This window comes from Hyaena hyaena, unplaced genomic scaffold (genome assembly GCF_003009895.1).
Source record: "Hyaena hyaena isolate Hyena2069 unplaced genomic scaffold, ASM300989v1 scaffold_62, whole genome shotgun sequence".
Classification (NCBI taxonomy): Eukaryota; Metazoa; Chordata; class Mammalia; order Carnivora; family Hyaenidae; genus Hyaena; species Hyaena hyaena.
The window spans coordinates 3,583,224-3,607,683 of record NW_024080694.1 but is presented as its reverse complement, the minus strand read 5'-3'; the positions used below and the strand labels follow the sequence as shown (position 1 = coordinate 3,607,683).

The following is a 24,460-nucleotide window of genomic DNA, read 5'->3' as shown; positions in this document are numbered from 1 at the left end:
AAGGGAGCGCAGCACTCAAGGGCCACAGGACTGACTACGGCTCTCAGAGCGGACTTTCATTATTCTTAATTATTAACTGTAGGAAACAGAGATGCAAATGCTATCATTTGAACTGCTGTACACAATACCGTCTACTTCCCCAAACCTGAAAATAAAACGGTTTCTTTCTGGCCCAAAGTCACAGACTAAAGGATACCACGATGCAAATCCAGTTAAAAATGAGCATGAATAAATAGTCTGCAGGCCTCCCATCAAAAGCTCCTAGAAACAAAAATAAGCCAAATGTCATGGTCCAGAATTTCAGAACAAAGTGATTTCTATGTACAAAAATTGCCTAAAAAATTATGGAGAAAGCCAAAATGAGAATATTTTTAAAGTCTTCTCTCAAGTAAAAAAAAAAAAAGTAAAATTTTTGAAATACCTAAAACCATGTCTTCAATAAAGCCCTGAACTATAGTCAACTGAGTAAGGCTAATCTGTGTTCTCCTAGCCGAATTCCAGAAAGTACCAGGCCCCAGCTACCACAAGCTAAAAGACCCGCGAGGAGGGCAAATGGTCCCTTGGCCAGTGAGCTCCCCTCCCCTGAAGGCTTCACAACTAGCTGGCCTCTCCTTCCTGGCTCTCCTCGTGGCCTGATGGCACATCAGGGGTCACCTGTCTCCCTCCTCCCTCTGCGAGACCACAAGCTCCGATGCTGGAGGAACACTCTTATGTGGCCTACATGGCGTCTCCTCCAGCAGGACTGCGCCGGGAGGTTCTTACTGTTGCTGTTGTTAGATGTGCACACGCACGCACGTACACACACACGACCAGTGTCTCCTCCAGCAGGACTGTGCCAGGAGATTCTTAACTGCTGCTATTGTTAGATGTGTGCACTCACACACACATACACACTACGCACACACACACACACACACACACACTTACACACTACCACGGAGTCTGACACTGGGCTTTCTGAGCAGATTCAGTCTCCTTCCAGCTGACATTCTAGCAAGGGAGAACAATGCTGGAGGAGGGAGAGTGAGGGCCTGGCCAAACCTTCCCACAGACTCTGACTCTTCACCTTCAGGCCACATCTGGGAGGGAGAAGTGAAGGACCTATACCCCCTTCTTACGGATGAGGAAATAAAATTACATGACCTGAATCACATGGCGTGTTAACAGCAGGTGAAACGTAATTACTCGCCTAGTGCCCTTGTCACTATACCATATACCAGGCTCCATCTTACAGACGGAGAATAATCAACACCGGTCCCGCTCTCCCTTCTAAGGGTGAGCCCTCGGGCCTTCAGGTGGGAGACGAGAAGAGGGGCAGAGACCAGACACGAACAACCGTAATGCCATTCTAGCTCACGCAGCTACCTTCCCTCCCCTCCCCACCCCATCATAATCGCATGATAGATAGTCAATTAGAAACAATCCTACCAAGTATCAGAAAGGCAGGGAAAAAATTCTATCTAAAAGAAAAAACGTTTCCAGCAAAACTCTCTCCTTCTTTCCCTAATTTCTCCCCTGGCATCTCTAAGGCACATGTTAGCTACAGTGTTAATAAGAAAGCTTAATGATAGGGGGTCCCTGTGATGAATCAGAGCTGAAATTCGAACATTTCTGAATTTTAGTAAAACTTCTCCTTCTTTTTTTTTTTTTTAATTTTTTTTTAATGTTTTATTTATTTCTAGGAGAGAGAGAGAGAGACAGCGTGAGCAGAGGAGGGCCAGAGAGAGAGGGTGTCACAGACTGAAACAGGCTCCAGGCTCCGAGCTGGCAGTCAGCACAGAGCCCGACGCGGGGCTCGAACCCACGAACCGCGAGATCATGACCTAAGCGAAAGTCGGACGCTTAACCGACTAAGCCACCCAGGCGCCCCCCCCTTTTTTTTTTTTTTTTAAAGTAGGCTCCATGCCCAATGTGGGGCTTGAACTTGTGCCCCCAAGATCAAGAGTTGCAGGCTCTACCAACTGAGCGAGCCAGGTGCCCCGCTGACTTTGTGATTTCGAAGCATTCTTCGGACTGAATACTTAAGCTACTGTAATCACATAAACTACAATACTATATTATTTGGCAAGTGTGCAATTGGGAATTTATAAATTAAATGGTCTCACACTGCAATCTTCCAGTTCAGATCAGAAACCTTATAAATAAGCCAACACTGCTGTATAGGAAAATATGCCAGCGGCAAACACATTGTCAGGTTGTTCCCATGAGGCTGTGTGGCGGAGGGAAGATGGGGAATCAATAGATCTGGGCTCGGGTCCCTGCCATGTTTTCTCAAATAGCTTTGTGACCTTTGGGGGCACGTCACCACCTCTCCAGACCACTGTTTTCTCGTCTGTGCAATCTTATTTTAAATGGGAAGGTCTCCAAAGTTCCCCTCAACACAAAGTTCAGAGCAGCATTATCCCTAACAGTGAAAAATGAATATAAGGCAAACGCCCATCAACTGATGAGTGGAGAACACAGGGCGCCTGGGTGGCTCAGTGGGTTAAGCATCCTACTCTTCGTTTCGGGTCAGGTCATGATCTCAGTTTCATGAGTTCAAACCCCATGTCAGACTCTGCTCTGGCAGCACAGAGCCTGCTTGGGATTCTTTCTCCCCCTCTCTCTCTGCCCCTCCCCCACTCACACTGTCTCTCTCTCTCTCAAAATAAATAAACTTAAAAAAAAAAAGAATGGGAAAACAACCATACGTTGGAATCTTATTTGGCAATAAAAAGGAATGAGGTACTAATACATGCTACATGGAAGGATCATGAAAACACTATGCTAAGTGAAATAAGCCAGTCATCAAACATCACCTATTGTATGATGCTGCTTGTAAGAAATGTCCAGAACGGGCAAATCTAAAAACGCAAAGAATAGATCAATGGTTGCCTAAAAGCTTAAGGGGACGACCAGGATGAATAGAAATGGGGAATGGCCATTAATGGGCACAGGGTTGCTTTTTGGGTGATGAAATATTCTCAAGTTAATTGTATGATGATTACACAAATCTACGAGAATCCACTAAATTGGACACTTTAAATGGGTAAAACTGTATAGTCTTTGAATTATATATCAATAAAACTTTTAAAAGTTTTAAACTTTTAAAGTACCTCTCAGCTCGAGAATTTCAAAATGCTCTGTGACTGGATAGTAGGGAATGGGGGAAGCTTAAAAGAATTAAAGCAAATAAAAGAGATCAATGGGCTAATAATCCTACAGATGGGTCTTCAGTGTTATTCAGACATTACAAAGAGTTATATTACCTGACTAGATAGGAGGGGTGGGTAAATGGGTTCCAGGGCCTCAAGTAACCGAGAGAAAACAACTTACAAATAAAATGTGGCCATGGCATTATTGTAATTTAGGCTTCATAACAGTATTAGGATTATTTTTAGGTCCTTGTATTTCAGAGGTAAATATTAGAAAATTGATGGATGAAATGATATGTCTGATATCATTTGCTCCAAATAATCAAGGATGGGGGACAGACATGAACAGAGATCAAATGAGATCAGCCGGGAGATAATAGTTCAAGGCAAGCAGTAGTTAAAAAGGGGTTCGTGGAGGCATGTGGGCACACACTACAACGTGGGTAAGGCTTGAAAACCTTCGGGGCGCCTGGGTGGCTTAGTCGGTTAGGCGTCCGACTTTCGCTTAGGTCATGATCTCGCGGTTAGTGGGTTCGAGCCCCGCGTCGGGCTCTGTGCTGACTGCCAGCTCAGAGCCTGGAGCCTGTTTCAGTCTGTGACTCCCTCTCTCTCTGACCCTCCCCCTGCTCACGCTGTCTTTCTCTCTCTCTCCTAGAAATAAATAAAAATCTTAAAAAAAAAAAAAAAAGAAAAAGAAAACCTTCTGCTAAGTGAGAGAAGCCAGTCACAGAAGGACTCATAAAGTGTCACAAATAGGCAAATCCTTATGCGCAAAAAGTAGCTCAGTGCTTGCCAGGAGCTTTGAGAAAGGGGGGATGGGAGAGGGAGAGTAACTGCTTTGGGTTTGGGGGGGGCGATGAAGATGTACTGAATTATGCAGTGGCGGTGACTGTGTAACACTGCGACTGGACCAGAGACCACAGAACTGTACACTTTAAAATGGGTAAAACAGGGGCGCCTGGGTGGCTCAGTCGGTTAAGCGTCTGACTTTGGCTCAGGTGATGATCTTGTACTCCGTGGGTTTGAGCCCCAGGTCAGGCTCTGTGCTGATAGCTAGCTCAGAGCCTGGAGCCTGCTTCAGATTCTGTGTCTCCCTCTCTCTCTGACCCTCCCTTGCTCACACTGTCTTGCTCTCTCTCAGAAATAAATAAAACATTAAAAAATATATTTAAAAAATAAAACAAAATGGGCAAAACAGTCACTTTTATGTTCTGTGAATTTTATCTCAACAAAAAGAAAAACAAAGGTTCATTAACCTTTCTCACTACTTTTGTATACGTCTGAAATTTTTCTGTAACAAAATTTTTAAAAACTAGTCATGGATTATCCACAGTTAAGAGTTTCCTACTGATATTAAACAACATTACTCCAATAGTTTACTCCTCAGTGAAATTATATCACAGGGGTAGAGTGCTAAGCAAGTCAGCATCACTAGCAAGTCCAACTGGGACAGGGGAGAATAAAAATCCTGTATTCTGGGGGCTTTAGGACTAAGCCCCTGCTGTGGACAAGAGAGTCCCACTTGTCAGTTTCACCTCCGCCAAGCCGCTTTCCTTCCCATCTCCTTTTTCCTCCATAAAGCTATGGGGATGGGCTAGGTCCCTTCCAGTGGTAACAGTCCATGACCTGACACTTAACAAAGTGATTTTCTTTTTAAAAAGCACCTTGTACAAATGCCAATTTGAGGAAAAATCACATTTGACACCAAATGCCTACAATTATGAGACTGATTCACAATTCTCAAACTGACTTGGATTTAAGGGTGGTTCAGAAGTCTCTACCCTGAGCTAACAGCCAGCGGGTTTATAAAGTCTTTGGAGTCAGCCAACCTTTTCAAAATCATTTAGGCGTAACAAAATTATGTTCACATTGTGACACAGCAGCATCCATTTACTGCCCCTCAGTAGAAGCAACTCTGAACAGCACATGAGGGATTGTACAAAGGAAATAAATAACAACTCATTAAGAAACTTTTAAGAAAAGATTTTTGTAAAAAAGCAAAAACAAAAACAGAAACAACTTATCCATAACACCATATGGGCAGTCCTATCTGATAAACTACCATATTTTTAAATTCCAGTTATTTATTTTAAAAGTGAGTGATTCAATCACGTAGAATAAGTTTAGGCTGTCATAGCATGAAGAAGTGTTTTCCCATCCCAGTCTGGGTGATCTATACACTTTAGCCCAACTGACATTTAAAGACAAGGGCTGGAGCACCTGGGTCGCTCAGTCGGTTAAATGCCGAACTCTTGATCTCAGCTCAGGTCTTGATCTCAGGGTCATGAGTTCAAGCCCCACACTAGACTCCACACTTGGCAGGAAGCCTACTTTAAAAAATAAGTAAAATAAAGGACAAAGGAGCGCCATGTGACAGAAATGGGTGAGATGTCAAATTTAAGTGAGAGGCACAAGCCTAGCCACTAAGGACAAGGTGTGGACAAGACATGCAAGGCTCTGGTCTTTCTTTTTTTCTCACCTATAAAATGGTCATACTGTTACTTATGCCTCATGATGATGTCGTGAGAATTAAAAACCAGATAAACTAAGTGCCTCGTATAGTCCCGGCACAATTACTACTTACTGAGCATCTACTATCATTATGCCCTTTCCTTTTACGCTAACTTCCCTCAAAATTCTTCCAGTACGTAACTGGTAAATTAGAACTGGTGAATTAGAAACAAATCTTAAGACAACTATGCACAACATACCTGTTTCAAGTCGTGTAGAATACTGATATAAGAAATACAAATTGACCAAATAAAGAAATCCAGTTCCTGGACCCACAGGGAAATAAAAGGTGGCAGTGATTGGCCTCCAAATCTGTCCAGATCAAAACAGACACAGTGGTTAGTTTCTCCATGCCTGGTTTTTTTTTTTTTAAACTCAACAAAATTCACCCTTGCGAAACATTCTCTGTGATGAAAGCAACCAAAGAGGTACCACCAATATAATTCAAGAAAACAGCTGGAGCAAAGTTCCCATCAGCTACAATCACACCAATGTGCAAACGGATGGAATAAAATCACAAGCAAGAAATATTTCTAACCAAGTCAAAAAAATCAATACTAAGGACGTATATGGTTTGTCTTTACTGGGAGAAGGCACATGGTTAAGCTTGTCAAAAATAAATTGTAAAGACAAGTTCCAACAGCACAGTCCTATCTCCTTTCAGGAGAAAGAATACACTGCAATGACAAACCTTAGCAAAAACTGTCACATTCAAAAGGCAGAAGTAAAATAGAAATGTTTTTATTCAAATCACTGTGCTACTTAGGCAATATGGACATACGACTTTAAAACTGTCCCTTCCCCCCCCACACACACACACAATTTACAGAAAAGTCTACAATGAGAAGGAAGGCTTCCTCCCGACCTTCATCTCTTGATTCCCTTTTCATCAACAACAATCAGTTTCTTGGATTTCTGTCAGTAATATTATGTGTTACTACTGTTCATTTCTTTTCATCCTACCTTGTATTGCACGGTTCTATGCCTTGCTTAAGGCCCTTGACAAAATATTTTTATTGGCTACACAGTATTCCTTTTATGTGAATGTCCAAAATTTGTTGAAATTTTACAAGGCCACAATGAATATCCTCAAATATTCTCTTTATACACTTACACATAGGATCAAATCCTGCAAGTTAATCTGCTAAACTAACAAGCATTTGCATTTAATTTTGGTAGACATTGTCAAATGCCTACAAAAATATTTGACCAACTTATACTTTCTCCTAAAATGTACATTAATGCCTGTCTTCCCTCCACGCCGTCACCATGTAGTGTGTATTTACCAACTGTTTGTAAAACTTGAGTACTTCCTTTCTTCGTTTTCCTGTCAGATTTGCGTATCTTTATATATTACAGAAATTCCCTTCTCATTGTTGCAAATATGTTCTGGCCATTCAAGTGATGCTTTTATGGTATTCTTGCCATAATGTGACACACAGAAGTATAATTTAATGTGGGCAAATGTATCGTCAGGTGTACTTGGATGTTCACATAGCTCACAAGCTACTTATCCACTCAAGAGTATAAAAGGGTTCACAGTCTCACTGTGGCACATTCACATTCATCTCAGGAGTGAGGAAGACAGCCTGCTTCTTTTTCTAGGTGCTTACTCAGCCTTCCCAACCCCATTTAAGAGTAACCCATACTTTCTCCATTCATTTGAAAGGCTACTTTTTTTTAATGTTTATTTATTTTTGAGAGAGACAGAGAGCAAGCCAGAGAGGGGTAGAGAGAGAGGGAGACACAGAATCCAAAGGTTCCAGGTTCTGAGCTGTCAGCACAGAGCCTGACGTGGGGCTCAAGCTGGTGAACCGTGAGATCATGATCATACCTTAAGCTGAAGTCGAACACTTAACCAACTGAGCCATCCTGGCACTCTGAAAAGCTATTTTCATCAACCATTTATTTCCTTTTATATTAAAGCCTATTATATTAAAGTGCTATCCTGTTTGGAACTGAATTCCCATATCAATATCAAGCTATTTTACTCTCTAGTTCTATAATATGTAACAGTATCTGGTCAAGTAAAATAATTAAATAATCTCCTTCCTGTTTTTCTTCCACATTTGTCATGATTTTCTTGGCTGGTCTCAATATTTTATGTTCTCAAAAGAACTAGAATCAGCATTTTTATTATCAATGTGATACCATTCTCAGCCAGGAAGAAGTCTTTCACAGCTTTTATAAGTTTTCTATTGAACTATGCTTTCTAGCTTTTCTTATACCAAACCACCAAAGCTGAAATTACCTTATCGTTTGTAATATTAGCTGGATTACCTTATTGTTTGTAATAGATTCAAAAAAACTGAGCCTGTTTTGGGCTTTCAAAGTATATAACTCTGTCTGTAACTAAAATTTTTCTCTCATTCCATTCTGGTCTAATTCATTGGCTAGCACCCCCGAACAACCTTAAATAATAGTGGTTGAACTAGACCTCTGGAAATGCCAGCATAATGCTGGCTTCTGCCTCGAGAGCTGTGTGTCTTGCTTGGCATTCATGACAGACCTGGTCCCTGCATCAAGGAGTTCATACAATCGCGGGTTATCCGAGGAAGCAAAGAGTGATCTCAAGGGAGGGGAAGTCTGGTCTTGGAAAATCGAATACAAAGTCTGAGAGAATTGCAAAAGCGCAATAAATAAACAGGTCCCGCTGACAATGTGGGTGTGGCTGCAATGGAGGACATCAGCAGCGGGGCCTGGCCAGACACGGAGCTGCCACGTTACATTCTCCGTACAGGAATGTAGCCCTCACAACTCGATTCCTTGTGGAAGAAAACATGCTTTACAAAAACACCCAAAAGAGTGACTTTCCAAGAACCCTATATTAAACCAGTAAAACAAAATAGGTTAAAACTCATTTTGATTTATTTACAACTTTATCACAGAAACAGTACAGTTTGGTGAAAAGATGTGAGAACTGTGAGTGAGAAGTTCTCACTGGAAATGATTTGAGAACACCAAGATGTTAAGTGTCAGCTTAGGAGCTATCACTTCTGGGCCTCAATTTCCATCTGTAAAAGGGGAATGATAGACTTGCCCTATTTTTATCAGTGGTTAAAAAAAACCACTGTGCTATTCTGCTCATTTACATGCACTGACTCAAAGGGTAGATTTTATAGATGAAGAAACAGAAATGAGAACAGGTTAAACAATAGCTAGGAGGTGGTAGAGGTAGAATTTTATCCCAGACACCTCAACTCCAGAGTTGATGACACAAAACCCCTATTTTTACAATGTCTCTCACAAGTGGCACCATTACTATGAGCTATAATTACAATTAGTAAAAATTTTAAGTACTCCTATACTTGTATAATCCTGATTCTCCCTGCTTACGAAAAGCCCTGGGGGCAAAGACCTTGACTCTTAAGTAGCCCCCAGGCCTTGGAAGTCTAGACCTTTGAGTTTGTATCTTCATCTACCCAGTGATGTCTGTCCTTTGACTCTGCCCTCCTTAGCTCACAGATTTTATAAAACATTGGAATTAAGAAAATGGATTAAAAGGTACTCTGTAAAAAAAATTGTACGTGTGGGTGTATGATTATTACAATCTCTTGGAAGACACACACTGCCATGGGTTTTACAAATTCCCATTTTAAGCTACCTCCATATTCCTGCAAGTTACTCAGGACCTGATTTTGGAAAAGAAACCCTGTTTTTTTCTGACTACATTTTCCCCTAACGCTGACGCCACCGCGCTATTTTTGGCCACGGTGTGCACCTGTGCTCTGGAAATCAGTGTCTGTCAAAATATCTCACTTCTTTTCCCCGTTCATTAAGCTTACCCTTGAGTTATACTTGGCTTTCATTGATCTAAGAGACTTGATATTATTTTTGTATTACCTTAAAATGATAATTTGAAAACACTAGGAGAGAGCTTATCCCTTCAGAAAAACACAATGTAATATATTTCTGGAATCCCCATTGAAGGTGCCCAGCTAAATCCCCTCCTCTCCTCTGACATGCAAATGGAGTAAGAAAGTGGATTTTCAGGGCTGGGGGGTAGCGGTGATGCAGGCAGTTTTCTGCCCTGGGAAGCCTTCCCCACGCCACCCCTGCCCCATAATGCGCAGCACAGGACCAGCGGGGGGGGGGGGGGGGGGGGGNCCGGGGGGGGGGGGGGGGGGCAGGGACAGGTCATTTTAACCCCACAGCCTCCCAAGGTAGGAACCTCTAGTCATCACCCCCAGCTTTTTCATGAGGCAAGTCAGAGTTTAGGTGATATGCACAGAGTTCCTCACTTAGAAGAAGGAGGCCCACACCTGCACTGGCATCTAAGGCCTTCACAAAGGGGTGAGATGTTGTTCTTTACTTACTAGTCCCACTTCTGTTGAGAGAGTGGGTGGCAGCCAGCCTGGCACTAAAAATCTCCCAAACAATCTGCTGCTGAAATAATGACAAATGCCACCCAGAGTCGGGGGGCCGGAACCCGTTAAAGTACCAAAATCAGAGATTTTTTTTTCTTTTTTGTTTTATCTGAACCAGTACAGATTGATTTATTTGGAGTTAAACTCTGCACAGGTCACCAAACAAGAAAGAGGAGGCGCATCCATGTGCCAGATGCTGACGTTAGCAAAGTGTGGCCTTTAAGGCTATACATACCAAACACTAGCCACTAAAGCTCCAATCCAAACCCTGAGGCTACTCCCATGCTCAGCCTATAGACCAAGTTCATCTCCCTTCTGGTTAGGCATGTATAGATTTCTCCCCAGTACACTCTTTTTTTTAAAGTGTATTTATTTTGAGAGAAAGAGACAGAGAGAACATGAGCAGGGGAGGGGCAAAAAGGAGGGGAGAGAATCCCAAGCAAGCTCCCTGCTGTCAGCACAGAGCCCGAAGCAGGACTTGATATCACAAACCTTGATATCATAACCTGAGCCGAAATCAGGAGTCTGAAACTTAATCAACTGAGCTACCAGGCGCCCCTTCCCCAACACACTCTTAATTCAATCTGCTAGGGCTGCTGTCATTGGGTTAAAGATAAATAACATAAAGCAAAAGCTTGGCAAATATAAGCACAAGGCCCAAATCCAGAGTTGGCTGGTGCCATTTCTTCTGATTCCTGAAAACAAATGAGGGACATTGACAGGTCATCTCTTCCCACTTGAAGTCAGGATTTTTTTAAGGCGGCAAAATATAGGATAATCATCCAGCGATCACATTTCAATTTCAGTACAAATTAAAATTAGAATCTTGGGGCGCCAGGATGGCTCAGTCAGTTAAGTGTCCGACTTCAGCTCAGGTCATGATCTCATGGTTCATGACAGCTCAGAGCCTGGAGCCTGTTTGGGATTCTGTGTCTCCCTCTCTCTCTCCCCCTACCCCTCCCACTCACACTGTGTCTCCGTCTGTCTCTCTCTCTCTCAAAAATAAACATTAAAATACTTTTTAATAAAAAATAAAATGAAATTAGAATCTTATTGCCCACAGAAAAAAGGCCGTAATGGAAGACATTACTATTCACTAGAAAATAAAAATGGGCACTATTTTTGAATAGGTTATTACCAGGCTATATACTGGGAACTTTAAATTTTGCTATGAATTTTACATAACAGAGGCATGCAGTAGATAACAAACTTCCTCAATTTGAAGACACTCATTTTTGTGTTTCTAAAATTAGTATGTGGCTTACACTCCTATACATTCATTTAATGGAATGTCTACCCTCCCTCCCCTCCAAAAAGTTGTATTATATTGATGGGGCATCTTATAATCAATGGAGTTAGATCAGAGTTCATATGGTGATCCCACTTTCAGGTAACGAGATCGAAGCTCAGAAAGAGTACTATGTAACTTGCCTGAGGGCATACAACTAGTACAAGGCTGAGCCAGGCCTGGGGAACCATGACTCAACGCCTTGAAATCCCCTGGTCTTTCTATTTTGAGAGAAAGTAGATAACTGACTTGGAAGAAATCACCCTCAAAAATGTTTGCTAAACACATAACTGTGTGTTTTGGTAGATACGATGCGAAGGAGTTGAACGAGGCAGCTCAGAACTATCTCTGACTCACTAAAGCAGAAACTGGCGCTGCAGACGATTACAAACCGGACCAATACTGGTCTGAGGATGCCAGCTGAACGAAACAGACAGCACAGCACGAGGGCTGCTGGAAACAGCCACCTCTCTTCTAGATCATCAAGAACCAGGAGGAAGACATCTCATCGTTATGAACTAACTGTCTGATCGATGGGTGTTGAATGTGAGGTACCGGGAACTCTGGATAATGGCGTAGTGAATCTTAACACCCCATCCAAACTAAGAAAAATAACACTTTAAACTCTGCAGTTCCAAACCAACAAGCTAGTCAGATGAAGCCTAAAAGCTAAGGAGGAAAAGGGACCTTCATCTCTTCCAGCATGAACCCGCAATTCTCAATCAATCATCCCCAATTTTTTTTTAAGCTGTTCAAGATGCAGCTTCAAGAGGCGCCTGGATGGCTCAGTTGGTTGAGCGCCGACTTCGGTTCACGTCATGATCTCGCAGTTCGTGAGTTCAAGCCCCTCATCTGGCTCTGTGCTGACAGCTCAGAGCCTGGAGCCTGCTTCGGATTCTGTGTCTCCCTCTCTCTCTGCTCCTCCCCCACTCATGCTCGGTCTCTCTCTCTCTCTCTCAAAAATAAATAAATAAAAAAAAAAGATTCAGCTTCGAAGGTAAAGATGAGCCTCGAGCAGAAAGCACATCACAGGCTGTTGGTCACACACCGACCTCTCAGAGGTAGGTTTTCTTTCAGCTGCTTCGTTTGCAAATGAGTTCCTCCAGGTGGGTCTGAGAGCTAAATCTGTCCAGAAGGGGCACAAGCCAGAGTAGCAGAGGGAAGGTCTGATCTTGGCCTTTTCACATCTGGACAACCAGGCGCTGTCCTGGCCCCGGCTGCTTCTCCCAGCTCTCAGGACGATGAGACAAAGTAAGGAAGATGGGAAAAGCATGGGAGGGGGAACGTGAATGAGGATTCTTCTAATCAAGGCACCTCAGGCACCATTTACCTGTGGTCTATTAGAAAGGCCTTCTTATTTTACTAGTCCGACCACACAGGTGAGCAAGATTTTGCAAGGAGGGTCAAAGAGCCAGCCTTGACCAGATCCTTCTCACAAAATGACTTATAACCGCTCCTCCTGCACACGCGTCACCCAGCATGCCACCCACCAGGCACAAAGTCACTGGGTCACAAATAATAACCAGAGCTGGCTGGAGGCCCACATCCTTTTCTAATATCTAACTGCCCGCTTAACTTCTGCACTCGGGCGCCTAAGAAGCATCTCTAGACCATGTTGGCATCATGGCCAACACAGAGCTCTCCATCCACACCCTCCGCCGGCACCCAAACCTAAGCCAGCCTAAACATTTCCCACTTGGGAAAGGATTCCACCATCCGCTGTGAAATCAGTGACATCTTTGAGTCCGGCTTCCTTCAGCCATTCCCCCTCCACACCCAGACTGTGGATGTCCTGGCCCAAAACATCATCTCTCTTGCCTAACTGGATTCCTCCCTCTCCCCCATCCAGTGCTAAGTCCGTCCCACAGAGTGGTCAAGCAATCTGGTCAGTCCTCCGTTCAAAATGCTCCAAAGCCTTCCTGGTGTCTTCAAAATAAAGCTCAGAGGCACCTGGGTGGCTCAGCTGGCTGAGCATCCGACTTCGGCAAAGGTCCTGATCTCACAGTTTGTGAGTTCACGCCCCACAGGGGGCTTGCTGCTGTCAGCATGGGACCCACTTCAGATCCTGTCCTCCTCTCTCTGCCCTCCCCCCCCGCTCACACTCTCTCTCTCAAAAAATAAATAAAACATTAAAAAAAATTTTTTTAATAAATAAAGTTCAAGCCACAAAGTCCTATACAACCCAGGCCCAGCCCACCTTCCCATCTTCGCTTTATCGTACTCACCCTGGTTATCTCTGCCCACATCTGCCAATCCTCATCCCTACAGCTGACTCACTACTAGTTATCCAGTCTTCCTTCTGTGTCTAGGGCCTGCCTCTCAGCCTTCCACTTACTAACCCTTTTTCTTGGAAGGCTGTCCCCAGAGCTGGATATTCCCAAAGCCAGCTCCTCGGCATTCAGATTGCAGTTCAGGCATCTTCTCCGAAGCCTTTCTGGAACACTCCATCAAATGTTACATGCCTTAAGTCACCCTTGATCACATGCCTCTCTCTTATTTTCTTCATGGGAGCTGGGACTTTCTTTCCTATTCACTATTGTAGCTCCAGTGCCCAGCACTGGCAAGTGCCAATTATTTCCATGAATTCAACCAACATGAAAGCACATGCTGTGTGCCAGGCCCTACTCTAGGTAACAAAGATGGTGGTAAATAAGTCAGGGGTCTGGCACTCGTGCAGCCTTCTTTACTGAAGGGGGGCAGACTAACCAATGCCAACAGGGGATACATAGCAAGTAAAATTAAGCATAAGGAGTGAAGGAGGGGTACTCTTTTTTATTTTTTAATGTTTATTATTTTTGAGAGAGAGAGAGAGAGACAGCGTGAGCAGGGAGGGTCAGAGAGAGAGGGAGATACAGAATCTGGAGCAGCTCCAGGGTCTGAGCTAGCTGTCAGCACAGAGCCGGACACGGGGCTCAAACCCACAAACCGTGAGATCATGACCTGAGCCGAAGTCGGATGACTTAACTGACTGAGCCACCCTGGCGCCCCGAGGAGTACTCTTTTATGTAGGGCAATCCATAATACCTTGCCAATAAGGTGGCACTGGGGAAGAGACTTGAAGAAGTTAAGGAAATAAATCAAGTAAATCAACAGGGAAACAACATGTGCTGCCAACGTGAGGAGTCAGCTGCTGCAGGAACAGCAAGAATTCCATGTGAAGCTTACGGTGCAAGGTGGACAGTAGCAGCAGGTAAGCTCAGAGCAGCAGTAGGGAACTTTGCAGGCCATTGAGAGGACATACATTTTATACATCTGATTTGAGAAGACACTGGAAGGTTCAGGGCAGAGGACAGATGGACTTGATTTATATTTTAAAAGGATCACTCCAGCTGTCTACAGGAAAGATGGAAAGGAACTGAGCTGGAATGATAATGGCTTGCAGTGGAGAATGAAAAGGGACCTGGACTCTGGACATATGTCCAAAGCAGAGCAAACAAGTAGCTGGCAAATTACGAGATGTGGGAGAAAGAGAAGGCAAAGATGACTCCACAGCTGGTAGCCTGAGCTCTTGTAATAATGGAATTGCTCTTTACTTCTAGGGCAAAAGGAAAGGGTAACCAATTTGGGACGTGTTTAATTTGGGATGTCTATTAGTCATCCAAGGGGTAATTTCAAACAGACGGCTGGATATCAGGAGACAGATCTGGCCTGAAAATATGTGTATTTGTATTTGAGAGTCCTCAGTTTATAGAAAGTATTTAAAGCTATGAAGCTAAATGAGATCCCCTATAGCTGGGGACCAGTGTAGAGAAAAGGTCCTATAACTGATCCCTGGGGCACATCACAACATTTAAAGGTCAGGACAATGAGGAACAAGCAAAAGAGCCTAAGAATTAGTCAGTAAAGTGGGGGAAGTCAGGCAGGTTATCCACATGCCAATCAATGTGCTCAAATTAACGTCAGATCTTAGTATCTGATCTGCCACTGATTAAAGATCTAAATCACAAAATCCTGTGAATAAAGATAAAATCCGGGAAACTAATATTCTCTTGCCAGAAATACTCTGGACAGTTTCTTTCATGCTTAAATAAAAAGGCCTTCTATTTTGAGAACAATTTCCTCTTTACTCATCTCTTCATACATTCTACTACTACATGTCACATACTAGGTCGGGGCTGGGTGAAACGCAGATAAATAAACTCACTCCCGCAAAGAAAAAAAAACTGTATCCACATACGAAGAACTCGGCTGGATGTTGAGTAAGTTGACATCCACATGGCACCCACGTGAGTGGCAGAAGGAGGTCAGAGGGCACCTGCTCCGGGTGGAACCAGGCTGCTAATTACCGGGGTCCAAAAGATTAACAACGATCACAGAATTACCCACCCACTGGCTCCTTCTCTGAATGCAGAGGGCGGGGAACAGAATCTTAATAGAAGAGGAAAATCAGTCCCTTCCCAATGGGCCCAAGCCCTTCTCCAACCATCGGGGCCCGAGCTCCAGATCCCTTTTTGCCTCCACCCCGCCCCCAAACCACAGGGCCCCGCCCTAAACCGGTGGAGCCGTCGCACTACAAATCCCACCAGGCACCGCGCTCCCACAACAAGCTGGTCTACGCTCCACTGCCGCCGCGCCTCCTGGGACCTGTAGTCTCCACTCCCCTCCGCGCTGGTCAGTACCTGGAAGCGATAGAGGAAGGCTTCGGGCCAGAGGAAGAAGTAGGCCGGGCTGATGAGACCGAGTTTGCCGACCAAGGGCACCGCGACAGTGGCGGCGAACCAATAGCGCGTGATGGCCGGAATGCTCCTGAACCAGTCCCCGATGTCCGACATCTTCGCCTTTCAGGTGGCCAGGATGCGCACAGCCGCCGACTCGCAATCCCTGGCCCCTCACGACACGGCCCGCTTCTCGAGTGGAAGGTGTCGAGGCGGAAGCTGCCCAAGCCGCCGATAAGAAGGCGGAGATCGGCGGACGTGGCGCCACCGAATTCGGACGAGCGAGGGAGCGTTCGGCGGCGAAACTTCCCCTTCCGGCGGCCGCGGAAGACGTTGACCAGAAGTCCCGCCGCTTAAAGGGCAAGCACTTTTACGACTGAGTCGCGGTTTGGCATTAGGAGGCGGGGCGGCATGGGGCGGGGCCAAGCGGAACGAAGGCGCGACTGGTGGGAAACAGTGGTTGCCAGGGGCAACAGCAAATATTCCAGCCAATGGCGAGGCTGAACGCCTGCTGCCTCGTTCAAGCTTGAGCTGTAATCCAGGTGGGTTCTCTTGGACCCCGTTTAAGAAGGAAGGAGGTAAATAAAGTACATAGTTCCTCATCTGTTCTTTCATTTGACAAACGTTTGTTCAGGACTTAGTAAGCGCCAGGGTTCTAGGTAGGGCTCTAGACATCGGGGGTCCTGCGACTATCAGAGCCGTTGTGGTACCTTCTCTCCCGGAGCTTACATTCTAATGGGGATAATCAACTAAGTGAAAAAGATCATTTCAGAGAGTGAAAAAAATAAGGGATATAAAATAGCGTGATGCGGTAGAGTGATGGTGTGGGAGCGGGGAAATGTGGGGAAAGATGGCTACGTTAGATGAGAATAGTCAGGGAGAACTTCGTGGGCGAGGTGTCCTTTGAGCTGAAACCCACCCCAGGCAAGGAACTGGGGAGTTTTCCTCGCAGAGAAAACAGCGACTCCAGCTAGCTTGAAATGTTGGAGGAACTGTAAGCAAAAATGAACTTAGCTATGAATGTAGTTCCTCAAGTAGGATTTAAATTACAGATAGATGAGAATCCACCTTGTTCTTTAAAAAAATCTGTAAAAAGAGAGCTAGAACTGTTCCTATTATTTTCAGGTGTAAGTCCTACAGTTTAAGCTTGTCTAAGCCAAAAGAAAAAAAAAATCAATAAAGCCATCCAATATAAACCACTAGGAACACCCCACTAGCCCAGAGTTAGCTTTATTTACTTTCTGCAATAAGGGATACTGGACTCCAGAGGAACCTGGACCATCTCATCAAGCAAAAAAGAATAGGGTCACTATTAGATTATGAGGAAGGATGAAGTAAAATTTTGGTGAAATTTAAATGAAGCACTGTTTTGATAGGCTCAAAGCAAAGCAAGGCTGTGTGTAAAACTTAAGCCTAGGCCTGAGGGGCACCTGGGTGCCACAGTCAGTTGGGCTTCTGACTTCCACTCTGGTCATGATCACACAGTTCGTGAGTTCGAGCCCCACTTTGGGCTCACCGCTATCAGCCTGTCAGGACAGAGCTCACTTTAGATCCTTTGACCCCCTCTCACTGCCCCTTCCCTGCTAGCACTCCCTCAAAAAGTAAATATTTTAAAAATAGGCTTAGGTTAAACTCCAGTTTAAAAAAAAAAAAAAGCCTAGGCCTGAGTTGAAAAGCAGGCTCAGGGTCCTCTTCCCTTTGAAATCTCAAATTTAGGCTAGATATGGAATGTTGGGTGTAAAACCTCCTTATTTAAAGTTTTGCAACTAGATTGAAAATCATATGTCAAGATGACCCATCTAGCTCAGATCCTTCAGGCAAGAATGGGATTTTCCATCCACACCAAAAAAATTTCAAACCATGAAGTGTGTACAACAATGTATTATTTTAGAGACTATTTCTCAGCACAACATCCCTGATGTTAATTAACAGAAACCATATTTATGGAATAAAAAGACATTAAATATTCCACAGACTGATAAAAGTATAGATTTGGGAACCTAATGGATAGCAGGCATAATGAATATAGAAAGAAACCTCTCATTTGCACAAAGCTGGTGGGAATATAAATTAGTACAACCTTATAAGATAATTTTGATATAAAAGCTAGAGGGGCTCCTGGGTGGCTCAGTCAGTTAAGCATCTGACTCTTGATTTCTGCTCAGGTCATGATTTCATGGTTCGTGAGTTCGAGCCCTGAGTTGGGCTCTGTGCTGACAGCATGGAGTCTGGTTGGGATTCTCTCTTTCCCTCTCTCTCTGTCCATCTCCTGCTCTCTCTCTCTCTGTCTCTCAAAATAAATAAATGAACATTTAAAAATACATAAAATAAAAGCTAGAGCATTGTATAAATAACATAATATTTGGAGATACTGCCTGAGGTCCATTCTCTGCATCTCCCTATCTTCTTGTACCAACTACCTATTATATCCAAGCTACAATAAGAGAAAATGGGTTATCTAGTTTAGGTGCAAAGCTAAAGAAGGTTTCTCTGATGAAATTGTAAATACAGCTGCCGACCCTGCCCCCCCCCTAAAAAAAACCCCACCAAGAACAAAACAACATACAATGTTTGGCAATATTTACATCTAGGTTGTGGTCTAGAATTCAGAGTTCATGCTCTGACATTCAACTTCAGGCTTTAGAAATGCTAAAGTTTAAGCTGTGGCTACACCACTTACTAGCAATATCCTGTTGTAAAAATGACAACCTCGTGGTGCCTCAATTTCTTCATCTATAAAATGGGAGGAGGAAGAGTAATAGCAATACTGCATTCAGAGGATTGTGAAGATTTAAATCAGATAAATTCAGGTTTACCACTTAGAGCAGCATCAATATTATTGCTATTCTCTTTTTGCTTCTTTTTTTGAAATGTTTTACAATGAAAATATATCGCTTTTATAAATAGAAATCTGCATTTTCTTTTTTTTAAATATTTTTATTTATTTCTAGGAGAGAGAGAGAGAGAGACAGCGTGAGCAGGGGAGGGTCAGAGAGAGAGGGAGACACAGACTCTGAAACAGGCTCCAGGCTCTGAGCTGGCAGTCAACACAGAGCCCGACGCAGGGCTCAAACCCACGAACCGCGAGATCATGACCCAAGCGAAGTCGGACACTTAACCGACTAAGCCACCCAGGCGCCCCTAGAAATCTGCATTTTCAAAAGCCCTATCCCTTCCCACCAGGTAATTCTGATCCAAGTTATCTGCGGACTGTTCTTTGAGAACCATCAGACCAGATAGACATTCAGGATCTTTCTGTTTCTCTTGATAAAATCACTATATATTGTGATAAACTATTCTGAGCATAAAACACAAAGGTGGTTTATTCTTAGCCATCTTCAGTAGAGGATTTCCCCAATGCTCCCAAATAGGTTGCTCTAGAATTTAATTGCTTAGCTTGGAAGGAAATCTCAGTGTTACTGCCATCAACACAAGTCATCATTTAAAAACATGCAGGTTACAATTGTGCTAAGTTCTAGGAAAAATTGTGGAGGTGTAGGGGAAATAGGCGATCTCATGAATTATTGACAAGAATATATAAATGTTGGTACAGCCTCTCCAGCAAGCAATGACAATATTCAAATGCATTTCTAGGAATGTAAGCTTTAGATAGACTCCAACATTTTTAAAATGTACAAGGAGAGTCATTGCCATATTTTTTGAAATAGCAAGAGATTGGAAATAGCTGAATACGTGTCAATAAGAAACTGATTAAACTATGGCTTATCCATATGGTCAAATACTCTCAACCTTCATTAGAAAAAACTTTGTACACTCCAAAATGGAATGCTCTCTAATAACATATAGCATTAAGGACACAAGAGTTAGAGTACAAAGTGCATACTATGCTATTACACAGTTGTATTGTGCAGAAAGCACACACACAAACATACACATAGTATTTGCTTGAAATACCAGTTATCTCGGGAAATGGAAACTCAGAGGATGGGAGACAGGTGTAGGAAGGAGACGTGTTATTGCACGTTCTTTTATCTTTTTAAATTTTGTTCCAACTATGTGTACTACATTTTCAAAATACGTAGAAAGGAGGTTTGTTCGAAAAGGAACAGGTTCCGTGTCAAAAAACTTTAGGAAGATGGAGAGGTAGAAAAGATGACCTTAACTCTTTCTTTCCTGCCATATTGAGGTATATTTCCAATTGTTTCTGTAAAAAAAAAAAAAAAAAAAAAAGGGTGGGGCGTTAAGGAAACTGGCAAGAGACCAACATTGAGAGCACAATATTGCCTATAGCGCTGAAGATTGGTGCCACGCCGCAGAGTGATGCTGACAGACAGGGGGCTGACGACTCAAATATCATCTGTCACAACAGTCATGCAGGAACACCATCCTAATGGGCTGCCTGCCACATAAGTGGCATCTTCAAGAAATTCAAAGCACATTGCAAAGATGTAATTAATTCTTACATTACCTAGTAGGCAGTTTCATTAGCCCCATCTTGCAGGTGAAGCTATGGCAAGAATAATAATTTATCTCTGTCATGCCTGGCAGAACCAGTCCTCTATTTTTAGTCACAAGTCTGGGAAATTTTAAAGATTTTGGCACACAGGGCTGGGAAACAAGGCAGTTACTAAACACCATAGAGAGCATTACTCATTTGTTATTTTGATGCGTGTGTGTGTGTGTGTGTGTGTGTGTGTGTGTGTGTTCTAAATAAAGTCAGCCTTAGGGTCGCCTCAGTGGCTTAGTTGGTTCAGTCCCCACCTTCAGCTCAGGTTATGATCTCACTGTTCGTGGGTTTGAGCCCCATGTCGGGCTCTCTGCTGTCAGCACAGAGCCAGCTTTGGATCCTCTGTCTTCCTCTCTTTCTGCCCCTCCCTTACTTATTCTCTCTCCCTCTCAAAATTAAATAAATACATACATACATACATAAATACATAAATAAATATAAAGTCAGTTTTTTATATACCATAAGGAACGAATCTGGATTCCAGGCTTGCCTCTGTCCTTTGCTGATTGTGTGACCTTTGCTGATTGTATGTGACTGTGGGCAGGTCACTAAAAACAATACTATTACCTGTAACTACATCAAAGCTGTTTGTTGTTTGTCTGAATTGAGAGCCTGCTGTTTACCAAGCTCTGGGCTCGAGGTTTCCATGCATCATCTCCCTTAATGGGCACATTATTATTATCATTATTGTTACAGAAACTGAGAAACAGATATCATCTAACTCATCCAAGGTCCCATAACTGCAAGTGGTGATTCCAATCCAGGTCTGTCTGACCTGAGTCCATCTTTTAACTGCTCTGCTGTACCTCTGTGACAAATGTGGAAGTTCTTTATAAACTCAAAAGCATCTCACAGATACTAGTTTTACTCTAGTAACTAACACAAAGAACCAGCACATGGGAGGCATTCAATATTTTATTTTATTATTTTTTTTAATGTTTATTCATTTTTGAGAGACAGAGCATGAACCCGGGAGGGGCAGAGAGAGAGGGAGACACAAAATCTGAAACAGGCTACAGGCTCCAAGCTGTCAGCACAGAGCCCAATGTGGGGCAGGGCTTCAACCCAATTGACCTGAGCCCAAGTCAGAGGCTCAACCAGCGGAGCCACCCAGATGCCCCTCAATGTTTTATAGATGAGTAAAGCAGGCTGGCTGAACCAGAGTTTATGCAGGAATTATTTGGAAGAAAATAATCCCTTTAATATCAAACTTATCTTAATAATTCCACATGCCAAAATCATCAGAGAACAATAATCCAAGCACTAATTATAGCTATTCATAATTTATATTCATCAGTCATTGTTTATATTCATAATCAGAACAATAGTGAATGATATTCATTCACGATATGCCGTGGGGAAGGCCTGCAAGGATCTGACATACTTTCCTTCTAAATCAAAGTAAAAACTCCTCAAGCTAATGTCCATTTTAGAAAGTGAGTTATATTTAAATACAGGATTCTTATCACTTGGTCTTGGATCCAAGTCATCACCCATGGTGTAGACATTCCACTAGAATTAAGCAGCAAGCAAAACTCTCAAAAGCCTTTAACTGGAGACACTTCCAGAGAAAGGCATACTAGCCAGGGCCCTGAGTCATTGCAAAGACTTGGAGGCCTGACCCATCACTATCAGGAAACAGCTTGTTACCAGTTTATGATAAAGGATACAACTCAGGAAAAGCCAAATGGAAGAAATGCATAGGGCAAAACAGGCATCAAAAATAGGAAAATGGTCAAAGGATTATGCTACATTGCTAGTAGAATATTATTTAGCCATCAGAATGATAATAATGAAGACTTTGTAGAAAAGGGAAAGCCTCTTTTATCTTCTTATATTATTTTTTAAGTAATCTCTACACCCAACACCAGGCTCAAACTCATGACCCTGAGATCAAGAGATCAATTGGCTCTACGAATTGAGCCAGGCCAGCACCCCAGGAAAGACTCTTTTTATGAAAAAGTTAGTGAAAAGAACAGACAACAGTATGACATAGAGAAAAAAACCCTAGAAGATAGTAAATTTTTATATCCCTCCTCTTATTTTTTTAAAAGCTTATTTATTTATTTTGAAAGAGAGAGAGACAGAGAGAGAAAGTGGATGAGGGGAAGAGAGAGGGAGAAAGAGAATCCCAAGCTAGCCCTAACAGTCCACACAGAGCGTGATGTGGGGCTTGAACTCACAAACCGTGAGATCATGACATGAGCCAAAATCAAGAGTCCCGTGCTTAACTGACTGAGCCACCCAGGTACCTCTCTCTCTCTTCTTTTCAATAAGCATCCTCTCTCCCCTACATTCTGTTCTGCTTATTCCTTCCTACTAAAGCAACCTACCCTTACATTGTTAACTGCAAAACTCATAGTCTTAGTTACATTTTGGTTAACAGCTGGATGATACCGTGGTACAATGAGAAACATCTATTCACTTCCCAAGTGCTAGGATGAAAGGAGCATCTTTTGTTATCCAGAATCCCTTTCTAACAGACCTGAGTTTATGCTAATGAGGTGGCTCTCAGAGGCTTGGTTGCAGAACCTACCTTTGATTAGAGGAACTTTCAGCCACACCCATCTGACCTTCCGGGGGGAGGGGGTGGCTGGGAATTTATTTCGTTAACAGTGGCTAATGATCGCAAAGGGATCGCATCTGGCTCTCAGCACATCCATGGACCAGATGCCCGGCACTCTTCACATCCACTGGTAAACCATGAGCTTTAGGACACCTGCAAAGCAGGCGCTGTGAACTTATCTAGAATTTCCCAGTCCAATCATCTAGAATAAACTTTGTTTTCTTTGGATTTAAGTTTTTGCATTGTTTCTGATTTTGAGTTACAAATAAGGATAGGTACCTTCCTGGCTTTGATTAGGGCCTGCCTCTGTAAGTCAGTCGAGCCTCATCTGCCCTTCTTCCCCTTCCAGCCAAAGCCCCCCGCCCCTTCCCTTTTCTTTCCATCTGTAAACATTTCAGATGCCTTGAGGGAATGGCCTTACAGAATCCTATGACTATATATAGTTTTACAACATCAGTGAACTGTGTTACATATGCACTAACAAGTACTGACTGCTTCCACTAAGAAAGAAGAGGCTCTCAGATTGTGACTTCTAGCTGTGAGATCAACAAGGACAGGAACTTGGTTTTGTTCACTTCTGTATCCCTACTGCCTGCAACCTCACCTAATACATAGTAGATGCTCAAGAAATACTTGTCGAAAGGATGAATTACTCATTTCAGAAATTGTCCCTGACCCCCTCCCCCACTTCCCATCAGCAGCCTCCAAGCCTAGGTTAATGCTCCCCCACTTCTTCTACATCCCTAGAACACGTCACACAAATCACATCATTGCCCTTAGCACATTGTTTTATAATTACTTGTGCATGTGGAATAGATATCTCCTCTAGAGTATAAACCCCTTGAGGTGGAAACTGCCTGGTATAACTCTTCATACAAGACTGAATAAATTTCATGAGGGAAAGCAGCCCTCTCCACATTCAAAATATATCCACAATGCAACCCCTCTGCAACACCTCCACTTCCTACCCTCTGGCCCAGCCTACCACCACTTAGTGCCCGGGCTTCTAAAACCCACTCATGATGGGTCTCTGGGCTCCCAGGGTGCCCTCTGCGTTCTCTTCTCCCACAGGAGCCTCATTCAGCTTCTGCCACTCCCTTGCTCAAAGCTCCACTGAATTTTATTCTAATAAATTTATTCTAATAAATTTCTGTGATGGAAAGTTCTTACCATGACCTTCAAGGCCCCAGATGATCTGAACCCTGGCTACTTCTATGGTCATTTCTCCCACTTTCCTGCTCGTCAACAGTGTTTCAGCCTCACGGAGTTCCCAGCACTGGAAAAGCCAAGGCAGCACACATGCTTGCTGAACCCTTAGCTGGAAACATGCTTCCCCAGAGGAGTGGTGCTCAATCCTATCAGACCAAATGTCCTCTTTTAAAACATATTTGCTCCCAAGATGGAAACCATAGGTTATAAATTATAGTTCCAAAAGACACATGAAACAATGCTCAGCATCCCTCCTCATCAG

At 43.3% G+C, this 24,460-nt stretch overlaps 1 protein-coding gene across 1 annotated transcript in view; it reads right to left on the bottom strand.

The window, feature by feature from the left end:
• Positions 1-16,284, bottom strand: part of DERL1 (derlin 1) — a 28,124-nt gene extending 11,840 nt beyond the window's left edge. The window contains exons 1-3 of the mRNA XM_039231982.1: positions 15,920-16,284; positions 5,846-5,957; positions 197-261 (exon numbers count right to left, since the gene is read on the bottom strand). Of these exons, the coding sequence (XP_039087913.1) occupies positions 197-261; positions 5,846-5,957; positions 15,920-16,072 (330 nt within the window). The 5' untranslated portion in view covers positions 16,073-16,284. The remainder of the gene's footprint in view (positions 1-196; positions 262-5,845; positions 5,958-15,919) is intronic.
• Between the last annotated feature and the right edge of the window lie 8,176 nt (positions 16,285-24,460).